Raw genomic sequence first — 20,548 nt, 5'->3', positions numbered from 1 at the left:
ATATGTTGTATCTCTCAAAGGTATTTAGAACAAATTATTGGATGTTTTGTCCAACATATCACAAATACATTTCTCTGCAGCCACAGGAGGGCAACAGAGGGTGAGCAGTGAGACACTTTGCATTCATTTTGGTGGATTTTCTTGTAGGAATGATTCTAAGTAAAACTAAGGATTTGCTAAAACTGATGAGAAGTAATGAAAAATGAAGACCTGCAGCACTCCTTAGCTGACAGGAGCAATACAAGTCTTTTGAAATTCAAAACTAATAAATTAGATGGGAAGATTTGCTCAGGGCTACCTTAAGTAAGAATCACTGTTCTGCAGGACATAAACCTTCCCTACATGCTCTGGAGGAAATAGTTATCCCAATGGGTCTCCTCCTCTGCAGCTGCAGATCTGAGAGGATTGAGACTAGCAGTACAAATTACAAAACATAAAATACTACTTCTCAGGTTATGCTCATTAGACATTAAGAGCTGGCTGGTGATACTCAGTGTCACATCCTTTGTCTAGAGATCAAAATAGTATGTTTTACCATTCCTATATGTGTGTATCTCATTTATGGGATGTTTTGGGAGCTGAATGCCAGTTAAAGTATTTTGTAAACAATAAACTTCCACAAGCAGCTGACTGCTACTCTGGCAAAAAAGTATCTGCTCAAAATAAAACCTTTGTTCAGTGTTAATACATTGAATATTTATATATTTGTGAAGAAAGTTTAAATATAATGGAAAATATGCGGCAGCAGAAGTACCTGATTCAGCTTGGGTAAGTCCTTTGTGTTTTTTCCTTTGGATTTATTCTCTTGGCTCCATATTCTCAGGTAATTTCGATTCTCTTGTGAGCTCTTCTTGCCTATTGCCAACAAATTACCCAGAGACGGAGGAAAAAGTCCATGAAGAAACATTAAATTATCACCTTTATTCCCCGTTTCCAAAAGGAGCATCTTTACATGAAATGAAAGCCATAACTCGCATGCAGACACCAAGCATACCTTTGTCTGTTTTCAGACTCACTGTAACAAACCCATCATCTACTCCATGTTTGTTCCTGCTGTCTAGGCCAACAACTAGGAAGTGGAGGGGCAGGGAGAGAGAGAGAGATCAGTGTGGGTTTAGACACAGACATTTTTTTTCATGTGTACAGTGTAAAATAACAAAATGTTTACAAATATTTACAAACTCTGCAAAAAAGCAGAGTAAAAATTACAGAAATAAATGATGATTTTTGCTTACTCTTAAAACCTGCCCATAAATTCAATTTAATTTATAGTATCACTACTTAGGCTGGCACAACCTTAGATTTTGTCCACATAGTACAATGATTAACCCATGATAACACAACACACCTCCTAGCATGATACATGTTTGGTGATTATACTAGTGCATCTTCTTTTGCCTCTCAGGACTTGAAATTGCCATTTATAGACTATTAACTCTTACCTGTATTTTCAAAAAACTTTCCTCCCACTTATAACCTGAAGGATGGGTTACATTTTTCTTAAATCAAAAAGAAACAAGAAAGAGAAAGCCAATTAAAGCAGCAGTGAAGAGATGCTGGCTCTCGTTAGGGCATATTAAGATTTCAAACTGCTGAACTACATTTTGATGTATCTTTTGCTCTCAGTGTTTTAGAATAGTTTAAGTTGTGATCCCAATACATCTTGAAAGCCAATCTATTTATTCTTATTCTCCACAGAATTACTTCTACTATGACACACTTATGGCATTATTCTGCAAGTACTTCTGCAATGAACAATTCAGGGAGACTCTGAGTGCACACATGCCTGCACCTCTCAAGATATCAACACATATACCAAAACTTCATTCTTTTACAGATAATTCTTTGCTAACAAAGTTTAATCCAATTAAAAAGTAGCTCATGTTGATTGAAATGCATTGCCTCATCTTCTCATGCCTGAGACAAAAGATGCCTACCATGCGTACAGTCTGGTGTGATGTCCTCAAAAAAGTACTGAGTAGCTTCAAAAGCAGAGTCTGGCTCTTCTTGCTCAGGAGATGGATCTAAGCAACATAGTAAGATTCTTTCATTAAAAATTTCACTCTTCAATTAAAAATTGTAATATATTTCCATTGATATATTTAGAATGTCAGTTTCTACAAGTAAAAGTATGAGTGTGATGGGCTAGGAATCATCTCTTTTAAACTCACAGGAGATGAACAACTGGACCTGAATTGTTTTCTTCCCAACATCCAATACTGACTCACAAGGAGCTGTTTGCTTCCAGAGGCTGGCTTACCCATCTTCCCATGCCTACTTCCATTACTTTCTTCTGTGCAGCTCAGTGTGTCCTAAGCAGGGCTTGCTCTATCTTTCCTATCTGGAAACAATCTGTCATCATTTGGTATGAGCTTGCCAGTCCCCAGATATGAGAAGCTGCATTCTTAAAAGCAGAATTTTTTTGTAATAGTTCAATTTCTTTTTAAATGTTATGTATTTTAAGAAAGTATTTAAAGTATTTTTTTTCCCATTCAAATTACTGAATCACTCAGGCCTACTTCCAAGCAAACCCAGCTGGGAGCAATCAGCAATGTTCAAAGCATACAAAGGTGAACGTCCTCTCAAAGTTTCTAGATATGTTTACCACAGCATGTAAATGCACACAAGAATTAAACTACCCAAGCAGTAGCAATGTTCTCAAAGTGCAGGTACAGTAAAGACAGCTGTAGGTTCTTTATGGCATGTGAGTGACAAGCCAGAGAGGACAAAGTTCCAGTATAGAATTTTCAGAACTGTTCTGAGGTGTTTTCATCCCCTCCCCACCCTGAACTGCTTCTCTCACTTAGCTGAGTCCAGGTTTGTACAGCTCCCTAGAAAACACTTCTATGAAATGATCTCTCCAAATAGCTCTGTCACCTCAGAGGGGGAACCAAGAAGAAAGCCTGGAGACAGAAATGAGGAGCCAGGACATGCAGGAACATTTCAAATTAGCTTAATTTTCAAAGTCTTAAATAGTGGTAACATATGGTAACATCTGTTGAAGAACACTGTATTTATGCCTGGAGGATATCACCAACCCCAGCTTAACAGGCAAGAGATATTTATATGTTTGTGGAGGGAGCAATTAAAGGCTGTGAGGGTGCTTTCAGACTTTCCAGATCTGTCTAGTTAGAGTAGAAGCTTCCTTATTTTACTGCTGCATAAACAGCTCCAATAATTCCCACAAATTATATTTTAATTGGGAAAGCCAGGCATAAACAACTCTGCTCCAAATTCCTGTTTTCAGGAAAACAAGAGCTATTTTAACATCACTTACCGGGCAAAACGTGCATTTTATACAGTAGCTTCAGCTTCTCTGTAAGATCTCCATGGCATGCTGCACCTAAACAACATTACATGCACCACATTACTAGTCAGCATTCCGTGCCATTTTATTCATTACAGCCACAATATTTTGGTTTAGAAGCTGCTACATTCACTCTGGGAAGTACTGTACCCATTTAAAGCTCAAGATCATAAGGCAGTCACTAGACTTCTAAGAACGTAAGTAAAAACAGTAAGAGAACACAGCCAAATCTACCCTGAAGTTTGTACTTCAATTTTGGGTCCTTTATTAAATGCCTGTTTCATAAATCTCTATCTACGGTTATGGCATTTTCACTCAGAAAGGCCTCCAGCTGGAACTTAACAAGACCTTTTTTGTGTGGACTTCAAACTTTCTGATCTGAGGATCTAATGACAACATCACATGTCTCAGAGCAGTAAGATATTTACAAAAAAAAAAAAAAAAAAAAAAAAAAAGAGAGAAATTCAAATAAACAGCATTTATCATAGCTTAGCCATGGGCTAAAATAATGTTCAGGCAATACTTTCTAGCGATTTTTCCACATCAACCCCTATTTGTTTCTGGACTACACTAGAATTAGCTGTATGAAATCCAAGGGGTCTATTGAAGCCCCCTCCTTCCAATTAATTAAATGGATAGTAGTTAATTTTAAAGTAACCAAATAAACTGATAATCAGACTTTTTCATAAATCTCACCTGTTGTGACATGCCATCCATAAATAAATGAATTAATTTTTATTAATTAGATTGTGCAGAAATTTATTTTACCTTATAGGTGACCATGTCAACTTACCTCTGCTATGCAAACTACAGAGTGTGGTGTGGCAAGTGCTAACAATCACAGTCTCTTGTAAAGCTTAACACTCCAATAAATACAGACGTTAAGCCAAAAAGTTGAGCACATCTACATTAGCCATTTTGCTTTCAACATGGTCCTTTTTAAGCACAAAACCTTGTTATGTTCCTATCTGGTGTATCACACCATGCAGATAATGTATTCTCTTCTGGTAAAGGCAACATGACATAACCAAAGGACAGAATGGGCTGCACTTCTGCATCCTCCATCAACAGGGAACTGCAAAATAGGATTCAGGGCACAGGGTGACACATGTAGGTTTGTTGCTCTCTCTGTTCCCAGATTTGAAGAGAACTGAAAAAGCTCCATAGCTACAATAAATCTGTATGTGCTTCCTGATGCAGACTTTTCCTTCCTCCTAATGTGTCCCTTTTCCTTTTTGCTCAAAAGTAGGAAGAGCATTGCATCAGCAGGTCATGAGAGGTGATCCTGCCCTTGAAAGGCTTGGAGAATGCTCCTGCATTCTGTGTTTGAAAAAACCCTGTTTGCAAAAAAAAACCCAAAACCCAAACACTTAAGTACTCCTTGCAAGACACAGCTTTCATGGTGCTGACTTTGACAGGAGGCTGTGACAAGCACTGCAGTCACCAGCAGCCACTGGAGAAGTGGGAGAGCTGTGTGCTCTGGCAAGGGAGTATTGCAAAAACCTGACGGGAGGCAGGAGGCCACTTGGAATCCATGTAGAGATCTCTGTAACTTACTTGGTTGTGCAGTCAACAACTGTCATGCTATAATCCAGTGTGTTACAGGAGCGCAGGGATAACCCAAAGAGCTCCTAACCAAGGCTGAAAACCTCTTCTGAGCAGCACAACTCATTGGACACTCCTATATTTGAACTACATTATTGTAACAGGGCATAGAGTATACATAAAGAATACACCAGGTTATTCCATCGTTGCTCAGCTGAGGCCCTAGAGGCACCTGAAGTAGGAGGTTCTTGAGCTATTTGTGGCAGGGACAATGAAAAAGAAATGTAATTATTAAACGTCCTGGGGCATGGTGAAATAATGCTCAGACAGATCCATTGTTCTTTTGTTGACTGTGTTGTCCTTCTTACCACTCATGTGCCTGTCAATAAAAAAGGGTGTCAGCAGGGTTGATTTACTTTTTAGGGGAAGAAAAAATGTAGGTTTCCAAATTACACCACAGTGGGATTCGTTTCTGAAAAATATGGGATTTCAGAATGAGCATTTATGATTGTTTTGCCTGTTGAAGATTTTAGTTCAGTCATGTTGGCTTGTAGCCACATTTGTGCATTAATTTCTGTTCACAGTGCTCAATACTGGCCCTTGCTCTTATTACTCATTATTGGTTCCAAAACATGCTGTCTCAATCCATAGCTAGTAGACTGTTACTAACAGCATCCCGTAAACTGGAAGAGTAGGTAATTTCTCAAAAGGCCACTGAGTGCTACCTGGAACAGTACCTTAAATACAAATCACTGCATCACAGGAAGCACTGGGATTTTTTGGGTGGTACGAAGGGGAGGCATGCAGCCAGTTTTACTGTCATAGCTATTTTGCACTTACAAGAGAACAAGTGCTCCTCTCAACACTGTGCTACTTTCAAAACTTCTGTACAGAGGTTTTAATGCAAGGCTGCATTTGGAGCCCTAATGCTTAAACATACTGTTAACAAGAGTTGCTGAAAGCCAGACTGGGAAACCTTTTAACTCTCAAAAGGAAGCAAATCGTAGAGCTGGAGGAAATTCCACATTGCCACGAAATGACACATGGTAGATGGTGAGATGTTGGTCACTTACAGCAAACAACTCCAGCTATATTTAAAAAAGGAGTGGCTGGCTCCTGCCTCACCTTTGCTTCCTCACATTAATCCTGGGGCTTGCAATGTCAACTTTCATGTCCTGAAATCTTGCTTCTTCAAATCTAAAAACATTTAGCCTCCCTCTCTGACTTGCACCTTCACTTTCTCCTTTTCAGGGGACTTCCAAACTGATCTCTACAGTTTCAGTTACTGATTTTAGAAGCGACAGAGGCAGTACCACACACTCTAACTATGCCAAGGGGAAATACACCATTAAGTATCCGTACTGCAGTAATTTTTGTGTTGAGAGTTAGCAGTCAGTGAAAGCCTCGGATACTAATGGATCTGTTCATGTGTTGTCCTTTTCCCAGTGTGATACAACACTGGCTAATGTACATTCACCTACTAAGACCAGTTCTAGACCCCAGAGGGAACCAGTGTCACAGGCATGATAAAATGAGCTGAACAGAAACAAACTGCTTTGTCACATTAGTTTGAAAGTGCCATGGATCCTCCTTACTTAGTCCAGAGACGAATTCACGGAAGTTGATGAGCAGATCTCCATTTTCATCCAGAAGCCTGAACAGGCGGGCAGCCAACGTATCTGAGTGAGTTCCACAGGCCCAGGGGAAGAGGAGAGCGAACATGCCCTTGAACTGCTCGAAGTCAATGCGGTACTGCTCCAGGTAAGGCAGGCTGGGGTCGTGCCGCTCCATGGCATTGCTGTTTCCTCCCCAGTAGCAGCTCGTCAGGTGCTCTGCCTAAACAGAAGGTAAACACCATGAGATTGTCAGCACCTCTATAAACAATTCATTGCTCTCCATGACAAAAAAATTCCAAACAACTCTTCCACATGCATTCTTAAAACAATGCAAGGTAACAGATGCATTTCAATTTATCCAGCCCTTCCACTTTTGGAAGGGCTTTCTCCTCTGACCAGCATAAAAAAGCATCCCTCCACTAAAAAAAAAAAAAAAATAAACATAAAGAAAACTTTTTCTGCCTTCCAGGCAGATGAAATATGAAATCCAGAGCTGTGACTTCACAGGCTTGTTGTGCTTTGTCATTCTCTGCACCATCATCATGTAGCCAAGTCAGAAGGTTCATGAAATTTTTATTTAATCTTTAATAATAAGAAAATAGCTGTTTGTTTGAAATATTTTTTGTAGATTCTCAAAAATACTGAATAATGTACTGTTCTTTCAGTTTGACTGAAGTCAGCGGAGGTTCTGAAGCTGATTTTGGCAGACTCTAATTCAAAACAATTCAGAGGCTTAGAGAAAAAATCCCAGCACTGCACAGTGATCACCCAGGGAGGACTGTCTGGCTTGGTCTCACTGATTTCATGGAAGACTGAAAGAAGCACTGCAGGATTTGGACAACTTGGACTTGTTGCAGATGGGAAATTAACAGTATATAATTCTACATCATATTAAAAATAAATCTCTTGTTGTAACAAAACAGAAGAAGAAAGTAATTTGTTTTAAGACATTGTGCATGAAGGTGAAGCTAACACATTTAAATGCTCACCTTTAAATTTGTGGATCTAATGGCACTGCTGTACAACCAACTGACGAAGACACATCACTTTGTGGCATTAAATTCCCATTTAATGCATTAAAGCATTAACAGTGGCAAAAATCAGCTACTGCTATACAAAAGTATTAACTGTCTGAGATAATAGAATTGTGATAAATTCCAAAACTTGGGTCATGTAGAGAGACACATATGTTTGGTTTCTAATGACTGATCAAAAGCCTCAATCCAATTTTTCATTTTATTTTTTAGCAGTATATACTTTTTTCCATGGACAAATCAGTTAGCAAACTAAACCTTTCCCAATGTTTTAAAAACTTCTTTATTCAGTTTTTTGTTTGTATATCAATAATAGAGCAGCTAATTCACGTTTGTATCAAGATACCCAATAATAACTGACAGACTTGACCTGGTGCTGGAAAAGACAGAGTTGCACATCAAAAATGAACATTTACACTTCCTGGAGGCACATGAGCTTATCTTCACTTAGCTTTACCTTGAAAAGTGCATAGAGTTCCTCCAGTTCATCGATAGTAAAAGAAGTCTCTGTCACAATAGTTCGAACCTTTTGAAACACAACATTAACAGTTACAGATTTGAAATCCATGTTCCACTCAAAAGCTAAGCTTCAGAAAATGACTAAACTTGTTATTTGTAAAGAACATTGTTTCAGTACTGACCACATTGCGCTTTGTAGTATCTTCGAGTGTTTGGATGACTTTCAGTCTTTGTTTGAATCTCATTTGTTCAATTAAATCTGCTCGGATACTTCCAAATTTCTTGAAAGAGAAAAAGGAGTACATGATTGTCTGTGTATTCATATTCAGAATACTCACCTTGCCTTTAATGTATTAGAAAAATTAATTTAATTACATGACGTACCACAAATGAAATTGCTGTTAACGCATTTTTCAAACACTTTACAAATTACGAAGACTTTAGGAGTATATCACTAGATTTTATTTTTCCCAAGAACTTATTTTAATTTAAAAGGTCTTTATTCAATTTCAAACTCTCTCATTTCAAACTGCAATCTCAATATGTAGAAACTTCTTGCTTGGCAAATCTCTGTGAATAGACTGTTTCATAAGTCCTCCTATGGAGTTATATTTCAGCTTGTCCTGGAATGTCTCATAATCACAACAGAAAGAGAATATTAAACTAACTGGATCTCTAATGGCTGATACAGTACAGCAGTCCTTATATTCTGAGGATCTGAAACAAAGTAGCAAGAATGCATATTCCACTAGGAAAATATTCTCTTTAATACCCAAGTCTTATTTTCAGAAATTCTTTCCATAATGCACACAACAGTGTCAGGGAGCTGCTGCACATACTACAAAAGCATCACAGGGGAAATACCTATTAGGAATAATATTCCATTATTTCATATGCAGAGGAATGCCTAATCCCTAAGATTCATTTCTGTAGAAGTATTATAAACAGAAGTTTCTTGCCATCCAAAAGCCACACACTTGGGAATGCACAGAGGACCAGCAGGAACAATAATGCTGGACATCAACCACACCATAAAAGCATATAGGGGTGGCAGGACACATTTTCATACAAGATGGATTTATATTTCCAGTGCAAGTGTATCTACATAAGCAGGTCATAATATGCTAGCACGTTCTTGTAAAATGAAATTAATGCTAAAGCTGCATTTATCTATAAAGGTGTTCACCTTCATCATGTACCATGGGAGTAAAAAGATGCTTCATTTGTGAGCATGTTGCTCACAAAGAAAGAAGTCATTTGACAAAAATGGAATGTAAATTAACATTCATGAATATCAGGCACCACAGAGGCCAGAAAAACTTGAAAAGACCGATCTTTTGTGGCTCTGAGGCCACACTTACTCCAGTAATCAGTGTTTATTCCCTGGTCTGGGGGCCTAATAAGAAAGAAGGTCTATTCACATCCATAAAACTAAAACTCACATAGTCTACAAAAAAAGAAAGGTTGCAAATTTCCCAGATTACCTTCTGGGAATGGTCCTTTGTCCATACTAAGTTTCAAATTGTACAAGGAGTTGTTGGAAGGATGTCACCTGTTCAAGGTAAAAATTATATCAAACCTTTCCACAGCACAGACCTTTCAGTGTCAGCTCTTTAGTTAAAATGGCCAAGACCCAGATACCACTGCACACACAGGTGAAATGTTGGAAAGTATTTCCTCACTCCCCATGCTACTTGTTTTGCCTAATTTACTGATAACCTAATAAATTTAGGTTATTTACCTAGAAAGATGCACAAGGTTCTGTGCTTCCAAAGCCCCCAAATGACAAACTAGCTCTGCATGCAGTCAGATTATTCATTTTAGAGCAGTTAAGACAATGCAAGCAATCTTCATGATGAGGAAAATGCATGGGAAACACAACTTCACATAAATGCCTTCCTGGCCATTCTGACACCCACCAAACATCCATCTACCTTAATACACCTTTCCCTTCAGCACGGAACACACTAGAGACTACCTACTTCATTATTAAATGTGGTATGTTAAAGCAAGGGGAATTTAGGGGCATAGGAAGTGCCTTTGAGAAAGCTGTGCTATTGCTAAGTATCAATTGTCTCCATATCTTGTTGGAAAGGATGGATAAATATAATTGCCTGGCAAAGGATTTACAATAGTACAGCCAGGATGAAAACAACCCCCACTTAATTTAAGGACAATTAAACCAGTCTGCAAATTTTAGTTGGTTTTGCAGGCTTCGTCCTGCCTTTTAATAGATATTAGTTATTACCATCTCCTTTCACTTGGATTTTTTTAGCTTTGGTGATAGTAGAGAAAGGAGCGGCCCATGGCCAGAATCAGCACTTTTCAGAAAATGAAAGGCAAAAGAATGAATGGCAAAAGGATGAAAGGCCAAGTTTCACTGATAATAGAAAGGTCTTCTGAAATCATGCAGATTTCACTAGTATTTCAGCTTGGAAAAGCACAAAAAAGCTGAAATGAGGATTAACTCCTTCCAAATTAAAAGTTCAGATTTTGTTTGCAAATCACTTTTTAGCTGTGGGCTGCTCTTCTTTGAGGCCTCAGACTTCTCTATGAAAACAGCTCAAATTAAAAGAAGAAGAAAGTCTAACTCCTCTTCCTTGCTTAATTTCAGGCTTCTCAGATGAGTCTGCATTTCTTGTATGTTCCTTCTGTTTCAAACAAAGCCAAACTAGAGCATCAAATTCCCCTGTGAAGCAGAAGCTGAGTTAGTTGGCAAGTTCCTGTTGAGAAATCTTATCCTACCTCATAGGAAGACCTGATAAGCCTGAAGATATCCACCTCAGGATAAGGCTCTACATCATCACTGAGCAGGGAGTGAAGATGAGGAATGGGAGGAAGAGTGCTGTCCTTATTAGTTACACTGTCCAAATATCTGGTGGGAAAAAAAAAAAAAAATACATGAGAAACACAAGATAATTTTGTATGCCCTCCCTTCTGAGGGTTAACAGCACACAGGTAACATATTGATTATTGCACATAAAAGTGATCAAGCCATTCTGCAGGAAGTGTTAAGGTTACATTATGAAAAAATTCCAAAATTCCAGAAGCACCTTGAAAACTAAACACCGCTACCGAGCTCAAGAAAATTGGAGGTTACACTCAGCAGCATTAGTTCTGATGAAATTACTCAAGCAACTCCATCTATTATCATCCTGAAATCTATTTGTTCAATATCCTACCTAATTCTTCTTAGCCTGACTTAGTTTATTCCCAAAACAATTTTCCTTGACATCAACATTTTTTCTTAATAACATTTAAAAGGCAGCAGGCTGAAGTAATGAAACTCATTTAATCCATTAAAATAATGAATCAAGTTAAATTTCTATATCTAGGTTTGGGAAGTTTACTTGAATGTCTTGAAAGAAGAATTTGTATCTTTTTGGCCACTTAGCATGATTTTAAAATAATATAAGGACTACCTTATGTGGATGAAAGCAGACTACTACAAGCATGTAAAAGATTTACATATATGGTACTGGTTTAAATTTAGTATTTCAACATAGAATACAAATCAGAAAAGCAAGCAAAAAAAGAAATAACAAACAATCACAAAGATAATTTTCTGTAATAAATACCTTCCCAAGACGGTCATGGCTTCTCCATCATCTTTACAGTTAAGCAACTTGTCTACATTAGCTTCGAGGACAGCAAGTGCTAACTGAAATATCACCTTTATTCCTTCACAGAAGAAACAATCCACAACTACCACTGCACTTTCAAATGGCATTACACTGAGGAAAAGAGTGAGGAACCAGGACAGGGAGATGGTGGAGATTACACCCAAGTCCTGCATGCAGTCATAAAGCTGTGGAATGTAGTCACGAGCCAGCTCTTCAAAGACACCCTGATCCACCAATGCTCCTGTTGAAGATAAATAAGGTTGAATTAATTCAGGAGCAACTGATATATTGCCATTTAGGGGAGGAAAAAAAATTCTATGTATTCTATGTATATAAATAAAAAACCTAACAATATGTTGCCTGGTGCTTATGCACATTTTCTCACTTTCAAATGAGTAACAGACTCCATTACACTACTGAGCTATACATACATACAGAACTGTAGTAAGTTTTTTTCTGTTTTGATTATACACTCCACAATAAATAAAAAAGGAGTAATTTGGCCTAGCACCAGCAGAAGTTAAATAGTGGCTTGATATTACCATTACTAATTGGAGTAAGACCTCAGCATCACCTGTTGAATGAGGCCAGGGTGACTGTGAGGGTTTAGATTTACTTCAAGAGAACCCATATTATACATTCCCACGCCACAACATCAGTATTTTAACCAGGCCAGGAAGAATAATTTTTTAAGGCTGAGTATCTCAAGTATTTGTGAGATATAGTAAAAACAGATTCCATGATAAATTGAAGTCACTCTCTTTGACATACACTAGGAAGCTCATCTGCCAAAATCAGCTTTCTGATACTCTTGCCCTTTCACATCAGAGGTACAGGCACAAAGACTTTTACTACAAACTGCTAAAGCTCCTGTTTCCATCTTACCTTAATCAGCTAACTGGATCATTTAAAACTCAAATTTTAACCTCACATATTTTCTTAAAAATCTACTTTGCTTAATCCCACTTTAGAATGCCATCTGATCCTAAGTAGGTGATAAACTATTAACCATAACATTACCTCTTTAGGAAATTGCCTTTATTCTCCTGAGCAAGCTGTCTCGTCACTAGCATGCACAGATGCATCTACCCATATATTTGTTTCAGTAGAAATAACACCAGTTAATTTGGTTAGTTTTTGTACTGTCATTTCAAAAATGTCCCCATAGCATACCAACAACTCTTGTGTTGTAGTAGTCAGGCAGCATACGCTCACACAGAGCCACCAGCAGCCAGAAAGCTTCCTCCTCTTTTGCATAAAGGAGCAGCACTGAAGTGACAATATTCATAGCCTAAAAGAAAGGGAAACATAATTATTCAATATCTAGCACTGTACCTGGGCAGAAAAGTGGTTAGGAAATTAGCTACATAACTCCCTGCAGATCCCAAACCGCTCAAGGACTTCCCTGTAAAAACAGCAGTGTTTCCCCAGTGCTCAAAGAAAGGCTTGAGAAAGCCTCAAATCACAGAAAATTGTAAAGCTTTTCTTTAGTTTTGTTATTGTCATTTCACTGGGGCTTTTTGGTGTTTGGTTTTTTTTTGGGTCAGTTTGTTTTGTGTTGCAGATTTTTTTTTTTAAGAAAGCAAGATTTTTCTTCCTAATCCAAGGGCTGATTTAGGTCTCCAAGCATCTGATACACTGCTACTGATATTTTGTCATAGGTGCTCTTGGGGAATTTGGGTCTGGCGCAGCCAAAACACCTCCCACAGCACTAGTGATGTGACTGAATTCACACTGTAGCTGAACCAAATTTCAAGGTTATTAATTACTGTGACAGCTTTAGGGACCAGAACTGAAATGTCTTTCTGCTGCTTCTCTGTTAAATGATCTTTACAAATGCTGTAGCTATTACTGAGTACCACATGTGTTATTAAATAATTTATGATGGTATCTGTTAGAACTTCTTGCATTTACTCAAGTTGCATCTGGAAGTCTTAACAGTCAGGTATTAATTAAGCTTCTTAATACTAATGAATTTACATTTCTTGTTTGCAAAAGAATGTATGAAGGCAAAAAAAACCCCAGGTGATAAACTAAAATTATATGGCAAGGGAAAGATTTAGGACCAGAAACTAAAGTGACTTGAATTATGGGCATAAGAACCTCAAAACCATGCACTGGGGTCAGTATTAACACCACAGATATATGGTTGGGACTCACAGAAGTATCTCCTAGATGCTTTATTTTTTTCAAAGTGTTTGGAGGTTTTTTGCTTGTTTTTTTGCCTGTTTTCTGGTTTTATTTCTTTTCATTGTTTTGAATGATGGCATGCTATCACTGACAGAGGAAATGAGGTTCTGAATAATTAATTATAAGATGGACAGATAAAAATAGATAAAAATTAAAGGCTGGACAAAAAGTGCTTTGGTTTTGAGGGGATTTTTTGTTAATATGAAAATAACCTTTCTTCAGGGTCCATTGTCATTTTCTGTAGACAGCTGTTATCATCTGTCCAGTTTCTAGATCTATGAGCGGAAATTATGCTTACAGAAGTAAAAATCTCTCAATGTGTGCTGCTAATACTGCTGTTAGAGCAGGTCCTTGTGTGACATCTCTCTGACCTCGGCATTCCTGCCTCTCTGCAGCACTGAGGTGTGAGCTCACAGCGCCATCCACACCTCAGTGTGCTTCACACAGCCAAAACCTCACGTGCATGACTGAAAAAACAGGACTGCAAGGAAAGAACTGGAGTTTCAGAAGCTGCAGGAGTGCAGGGTATTTCAATTACCTGACAATATCCTATGTTTGGATTTCTGAAAGCATAAGCTGTCAAGACTCTCCTTAAAGCAGCAATACCCATCTCATTCTGGAATGCAGGGTGTTCTGGAAGGGAGCGGTGCAGATCCCTTTCTATCTCTTCTGTAGCAAGATTGTATTTTCCCATTGATTTCTCTACTAGGTCCTCATAATAGCCAGGATGAGTGGTCATTTCATTAATGGCTCCTAGGAGTAGGAGAACAGTATTAAAACCAGGAGGAAGTGGAAGGTTCAGCAGGTACAATATTCCAACACGATAATCTGCTTCCCTTCCATTCCAAGTGTCACCAAGAACTTTGAAAGCAAATATGAAAATATTGTTTCATTAAAGGTGATTAAAAAATTAAAAAGGTTGTGCTTTGGTGATTATCACCCCTTCCTGTCTTCTCTACAGGCATTATAAAAATGTGGTTAAAATTCCTCTCAGCCAGAACAAAACAGGAGGCGTGAAGAACAAACCAACTGGGCAGTCACATGGTATCATGAGCTCCCTCTGCAGCTGGCTGTGGGTTTGGTTATCCTAAATAACTCAAAACTTGTCTCTGAGAAAGCTCCTCGCCCTGAGAACAGAGTAGATTAATGTTTGGTTGCAGAGAGTATGATATGTCAACCAAAAGCAAGACACATAAACTCAAGAGTTCTATTCCTACTTGTAAAAATGATTCTGTCATCTTGGGCTGGGCACTCAGCCTTGGGGATACCACTACATGCTCACAGAGTTGCTATGAGATTTCACTACTGACTTTACAACTTTCCTGGAAATGAGAATCAAGTGTCAGTAGCACAAAGCAATCTACACAGAAAATATGAATTATAGATACACAGTGAAACAGCTAGTCCAAACTAGCTGTTAATAGGACACAAAACAGAGCTTTTCATTCCTGTGCATATCTTCTGAAAACATTTTTTAGTGCACAGCAGCAAAGAGAAAATGTACATGACTAGGTATTACTAGGGAAGAAATAGAAAACAAACTTGAAAGCATCATTAGGTAATCAGATAAAAGGCCTTTGTGCTTATATAATAAGTGGTGGGGGTAGCTGTGGTAACTACCTTGAGGAGGGTAGAGCTAAAGAAGGCATATGGTGATAGGTTATGAAAAATGCTTGAGGTAGGATTGATTTCCATGTAACTAGTAACAAAATTCTTCAACTTCAAAAAAAAAAACAAACCCAACGTTAAGTGAACACGTATCTAGAGAATCCTTTATGTCACAGAAAACCAGAAAAATATTTTCTCACCATTTTTTCACATAGTGGAAACACTTAATTCAATGTTAGACTAGCTTTTGTTTTATATCAACAGAAAAAGAAGATTGTGGCTCCATGCAACATGCCTAAACTTTGGAATTCCTTGCAACAACTGCTGTGAAGGCCAAAAGCTTAATTGGATCCATAAATTATTAAATAAATGGGAATTGGGCTTGCTGGTGGCTGATGAACATCTAGAAGGTCCCTAAACTACTGACTTCTGGTTACCGAATACGTGTTCTGCTTTTTATGTATTCTTCCTTAATTATGTGAGCCTGTTTAAGAAAGGGTATTTGCTGGTCTGAACTGAAATCTTGTCTAAACTTGTCTGGTGCCTGCTAACAATCACAGCCTTACTTACTCCTAATATTTTCAGACACTTATTATCTGCACCTTTAATCACCTTTGAAATCCATTTTTCCCTCATGCTTTGCTTATATCCCACAGACACACTCAAGCAAAAACCTACCTGAAAAGAGCAGCCAAAGTTCCCCTCTCATGCTTTCTGGAATGCCCTTTAGCACAAGGTCTCTTGTTTTCTCTGTACGATACATACAGACCCCTTGGCCATATTCAGCAAAGTGAATCTTCCAGGCCTGTTCCTTCAGGAACTCCTTGGCCTAAAAGCAAAGAAAGGCAGGCATAAAGATGCATCTTCTCTTTCTAACAGTCTGACCCACTAAAATCTTGAGTGCTAAAAAAACTGCAATATCCTAACCTTCCAAGTGAGCAAGAAATAACTTGGCTACAGTCTAGTTACTTTCTTAATGGGCTGCTTCTTACCATTCCCTAGTTTCTATGCCAGTAGACCTTGCTGTTCAGAGAAGCAGTTATACTTAAGAGCTGGAATACAACCTCTCCTTGAACTACAATCAAACTCTGCTTTTATGTAATGAAGTTATTTGTATTGGTAAAACAACAACATTCAAGCCTTTACTTCTGTGAAAAATACTGCCTCTTCTTAAATGTCTGGCAGAATGAATCTCTTCTGGGTCAGCAACATGGGTTTTAAGGCAAACATAATTTAACAGCCTTTTTAGTCAGGTGGAGCACTCAGAGGTGTATTTTACCAGCTTAGGGTTGAACTCCTCAGGTGATCTGCGCCGATACATTGTCATTAAAGCTTGAGTTGCTGTTGGAATACCGTTATCATTGAGGTTGAATTGTCGCTCTCCCTCTGACTCAGAGCTCAGGCTTTTGTGAGGGCTGGCAGAAATCAAACTACTTGACCTTGTAAACACCTGTAGAAAGCAGTCACAAGAAATACAGGCATAAAGATGAGCCAGTGTCTGGACTTTTTACTTCACTTTACTTCAAAATTTATACATGCTAACGGTTAACAAAAATATAAGCCAGCAGAAATTAGACCAGTAAAGAATAATGAAATATCTTCCAGTTTCTCAACAGCTCTCCTGAAACACAACCAAATTCTAGAACTAGAATTGCTAGGATAATGTTAACCCTAAGCAGCATTGGGCAATTGAACCAGCTTCCTTGATCTGTCAATATCATAGGACTGCTAGATTGTGATTTGGAAGAAAAGTATTTTGAAATATTTCCTGACTTCTCAAAAAGCTTTGAAACTGCATCACAGTAAAATCTCATGGAGCAGTTCACATCAAATGCCTGAAATTGCAAGTCAGTCATGCTTATCTAAATACGTAGTCATATTACAAATTGTAGCAATGCTTACAATTAACTTGTGTTTATAATTCAGCAGGTAGAATATTTAGATCCATTTACAGCAAAAGTTCCAGCACTATAAATGCCTACATGCTCTGGTATACAATAACACAGTAATTATACCTCACCATCAACAAAGCAAGTAGAAAAGTTCTTTTAAGACACACGTGGCCAACAGGGTAGGGCTCCTTAGGACAGTACTAAGGTATGGCTTAGGACAGACTGGGAATGTAAGAGCTACCTACATAATACCAAAATTATATACCACAATATGAGTTTAACAGAACTGATAAGGTTTTATACAAAGCATCTGAATTTCATTCATAAAAGCTGGAACTCAACAGAAGGCTTGACATTCAAAGCGCCTAAGAAAAGTGTATTTAATCATAACTTTTAAGAATCATTTACTTTGCACACATATATAAGGAGGTCATTCAGAATAGGGTCATTTGATGTTCAGGACAAGGCTGGCTTTTTCCTGCAAGGTGAAATGTTCCAAAGTTCATTAGCAGTGCACATGCAAACCTGCTCAGCTCAGACATTGCTTTCAGAAGAATCAAAAAATGGGATTTAGCAGCTAAAGTCTTGAAAAAAAGGAGTTTCATGCCAACTGATAATTTCTTCAAATTATTACAATTCCAGAATTACATTTGAGTTGGACCAGTAAATAGATATTAAAAGTACTATTCAATTAACCAGTTAATTGACTATGACACGTGCCAGCAAGATACATGGTAATTTCAGAATGCGACAGCAAGAATTACAGTAGGTCTTCCTCAGCAATGACGATTTCTCTTAGATTTAACATGAAAAAGATAGATATCCTAGCTGAAAAATTTGAACACTTCAGCTCAAAGGCATTAACACAAAAGAGGGCACATTTCTATGCCTAAAGGTTTAGCTTCACAAAAACTTAAAAGGTGTTTCCTCTCCCCACACCAGTTAAATTCTTCTTCTAGAAAATTATTCGTGTTCCTTAACATACCTCATCATCTGAGCTGATATAGCTTCCAGAAATATTTTTGTCCAAGTATATTTTTGAAGTGGTTTGTTGCAGGAAGTCTGAGATCCTCTGGACAAGGAAGTCTCTGTCTTTCAAGTTGGCAAAGAGGAATGTCATTCTGTTTTTCGTGCTGATTGACAGTGGACTGGGCAGCACACTGGAGCTGTCTGCCTTTTCCACTATTGTCACCTAGGAAGAGACAGTTGCTACAGCTTAAAATCTTTAGTTAATCAAACTGCTTGGTCTAAGAAAACATCTTAATACCAAAACCCATGCTCCTTCCACCCTTATATCATATCTCTATGGACATCCCTTTGCCAGAAAACATGGTTTGCATACAAGGGCTCACAAGACTGAAAGATAAAGTCTGAATCCCTCAAAAAACTGGTTTCAATACATTTTCCATCGAAACTCCCCTGCGCTACTTAGCTGATTTTCCTCAGACCATATTTTAAAACAATCAGTAAAACAAAATTTCATCTGTGGGATACAAATCTATCAGCTTTTTTCTAGGACTTCTAAATCCCTCTCCTGCTTCCTAACACCATCAGTACAGGCCACAGAAACCTTGGCCTACCTTTTACTGCCAATACATGTGAATAAATACTTTCTGAGATGATGCTCCTGTACAACTGTACTACAGTTGCACACTGTGAAAACAGTTGCATAGTGTTATTTTAACTGCATTTTCACAGTACACAGGAACTTGCAACAAAGGGAAATGAACTCCATGTCTTCCCTTATAAGGGAAAATATCTAACCATGTAAGGTGGAGGCTTCTGTACGGCCTTCAGTTGTTAGGGAAAGAGTCACTAATCTAACTGAACTCCAACCTGTAAACAGTACTCATACCACAATCTACTGAGTACAGGGAACGAGTTCCCTGAGGTTTTGGTAAAGCACATGAACACAAAGAAATCTCAGGGATAAGTCATACATACACTGTTGAATTACGTAACAGTTGTGTGTCCTAAACATTACCAACTATTACCTTATAAACATATCAATCCTCCAAGTTTGTGCAGTTCATACATCAAACAAAACAAAAATCACAATTATAAATACTTTTAACCACTGCTTTTATTACTTTAAATTATTTCTTAGGTAGTGAAAACTGACTTACTGCCTCCAGAATAGAAAGTGGGACATTTAATTTTGCTAGGACTTTGATTTTTGCTCCTTTAACCCTTTTAAGAACAGAAACCAATGGTAAGACATGAGTACTACAATATTAATAGCTCTCTAGCTAAATGGATAGGGTAACCATTTTTCATGCATTCTCTTTGAAGACTTACTGCAGTGCACTGCTCAGGGGCTAAACCACTTCTCTGTTCTCCCCACTTCTTTTTATTTTTCTGTTAACTACAAATCTACTTGTTAACTTAAAGGATTTTACTCATAGCATATTAAAGTTAGCTGAAAAGTGTTCCCTATGTTTCCTGTTCTATTTAAAAGCTCTTCTAGTGCAATCAGCACACAAGACAGACAAGTTCAAAAGGCACAGGGCAGACACTATCAAAGCAAGCTCACTTATAGCTCTGCTATAATGAGAGGTGATATCCACTTATTTCCTATTCAATAGAGATACACACATATCTGAAGTGCTTTGTCTTGCAGAAGACACCTGCTGAAGATGCAGTGAGCAGCACAGTCAGTCACTGAAAAACATCTTTTCCCACCATAATTTCTGAATCAATGTTTTGCAATTGTCTCATCTGTCAAAACACCTCCAGGATATTACAGAACACTGGAATTAACTTAGGGTTTAACCCAAAGCTTTAATTAAATAGAAAGCTTTCCTTTAATTACCAAAGGTACTGATCAGATGTTCTGAGGACTGGCACTACCCCCTGCTTTACTGTTCTCCTTACTGGTGCTGAGACATGAAGCTGTTCAAACAGAAGCACTTATTCCTTCAGCAGCTTCTGTCTCTTAAAGCTTTAGAGATACCCTGAATCCCATGCTGCTATGACTGTGGCTATCAAAAGCAGTTGCTGAATCTGCATCCAGGAAAAGAGGTCCTGTTAAATTAAGACTTTGACTGCTCCTTCACCTCTTTACCGGCAGGATTGCCATTCCCTTTGATTTTCAGACAAACAGTGTAACCATAGTTGAATACCTCATCCCAAATAACCAAAATGGTTGCAACAAGCTGCTGAGAAGCTGTACTTCAAAGTTTCTGAACAAGTACCCGTTTTACTCTTAATGATTTGCAGGGGAAAACAGGGCCTTGAAATATTCCATGGTTCTTCAGTCAAGCCAAACTGTCTT

At 38.1% G+C, this 20,548-nt stretch overlaps 1 protein-coding gene across 1 annotated transcript in view; it reads right to left on the bottom strand.

Annotated features, from left to right (window-relative positions):
* TBC1D9 (TBC1 domain family member 9) overlaps positions 1-20,548 on the bottom strand; it is a 45,956-nt gene that overhangs the window by 2,421 nt on the left and 22,987 nt on the right. Inside the window, exons 7-20 of the mRNA XM_012573306.5 lie at positions 18,260-18,466; positions 16,662-16,832; positions 16,061-16,211; positions 14,313-14,527; positions 12,758-12,875; positions 11,540-11,825; positions 10,707-10,836; positions 8,144-8,242; positions 7,960-8,028; positions 6,448-6,688; positions 3,278-3,343; positions 1,938-2,024; positions 995-1,069; positions 755-855 (exon numbers count right to left, since the gene is read on the bottom strand). Coding sequence (XP_012428760.2) covers positions 755-855; positions 995-1,069; positions 1,938-2,024; positions 3,278-3,343; positions 6,448-6,688; positions 7,960-8,028; positions 8,144-8,242; positions 10,707-10,836; positions 11,540-11,825; positions 12,758-12,875; positions 14,313-14,527; positions 16,061-16,211; positions 16,662-16,832; positions 18,260-18,466 — 2,016 coding nt within the window. The remainder of the gene's footprint in view (positions 1-754; positions 856-994; positions 1,070-1,937; positions 2,025-3,277; positions 3,344-6,447; positions 6,689-7,959; positions 8,029-8,143; positions 8,243-10,706; positions 10,837-11,539; positions 11,826-12,757; positions 12,876-14,312; positions 14,528-16,060; positions 16,212-16,661; positions 16,833-18,259; positions 18,467-20,548) is intronic.

This window comes from Taeniopygia guttata, chromosome 4 (assembly GCF_048771995.1).
Source record: "Taeniopygia guttata chromosome 4, bTaeGut7.mat, whole genome shotgun sequence".
Lineage (NCBI taxonomy): Eukaryota > Metazoa > Chordata > Aves > Passeriformes > Estrildidae > Taeniopygia > Taeniopygia guttata.
This window is presented reverse-complemented; position numbering and strand designations above follow the sequence as displayed.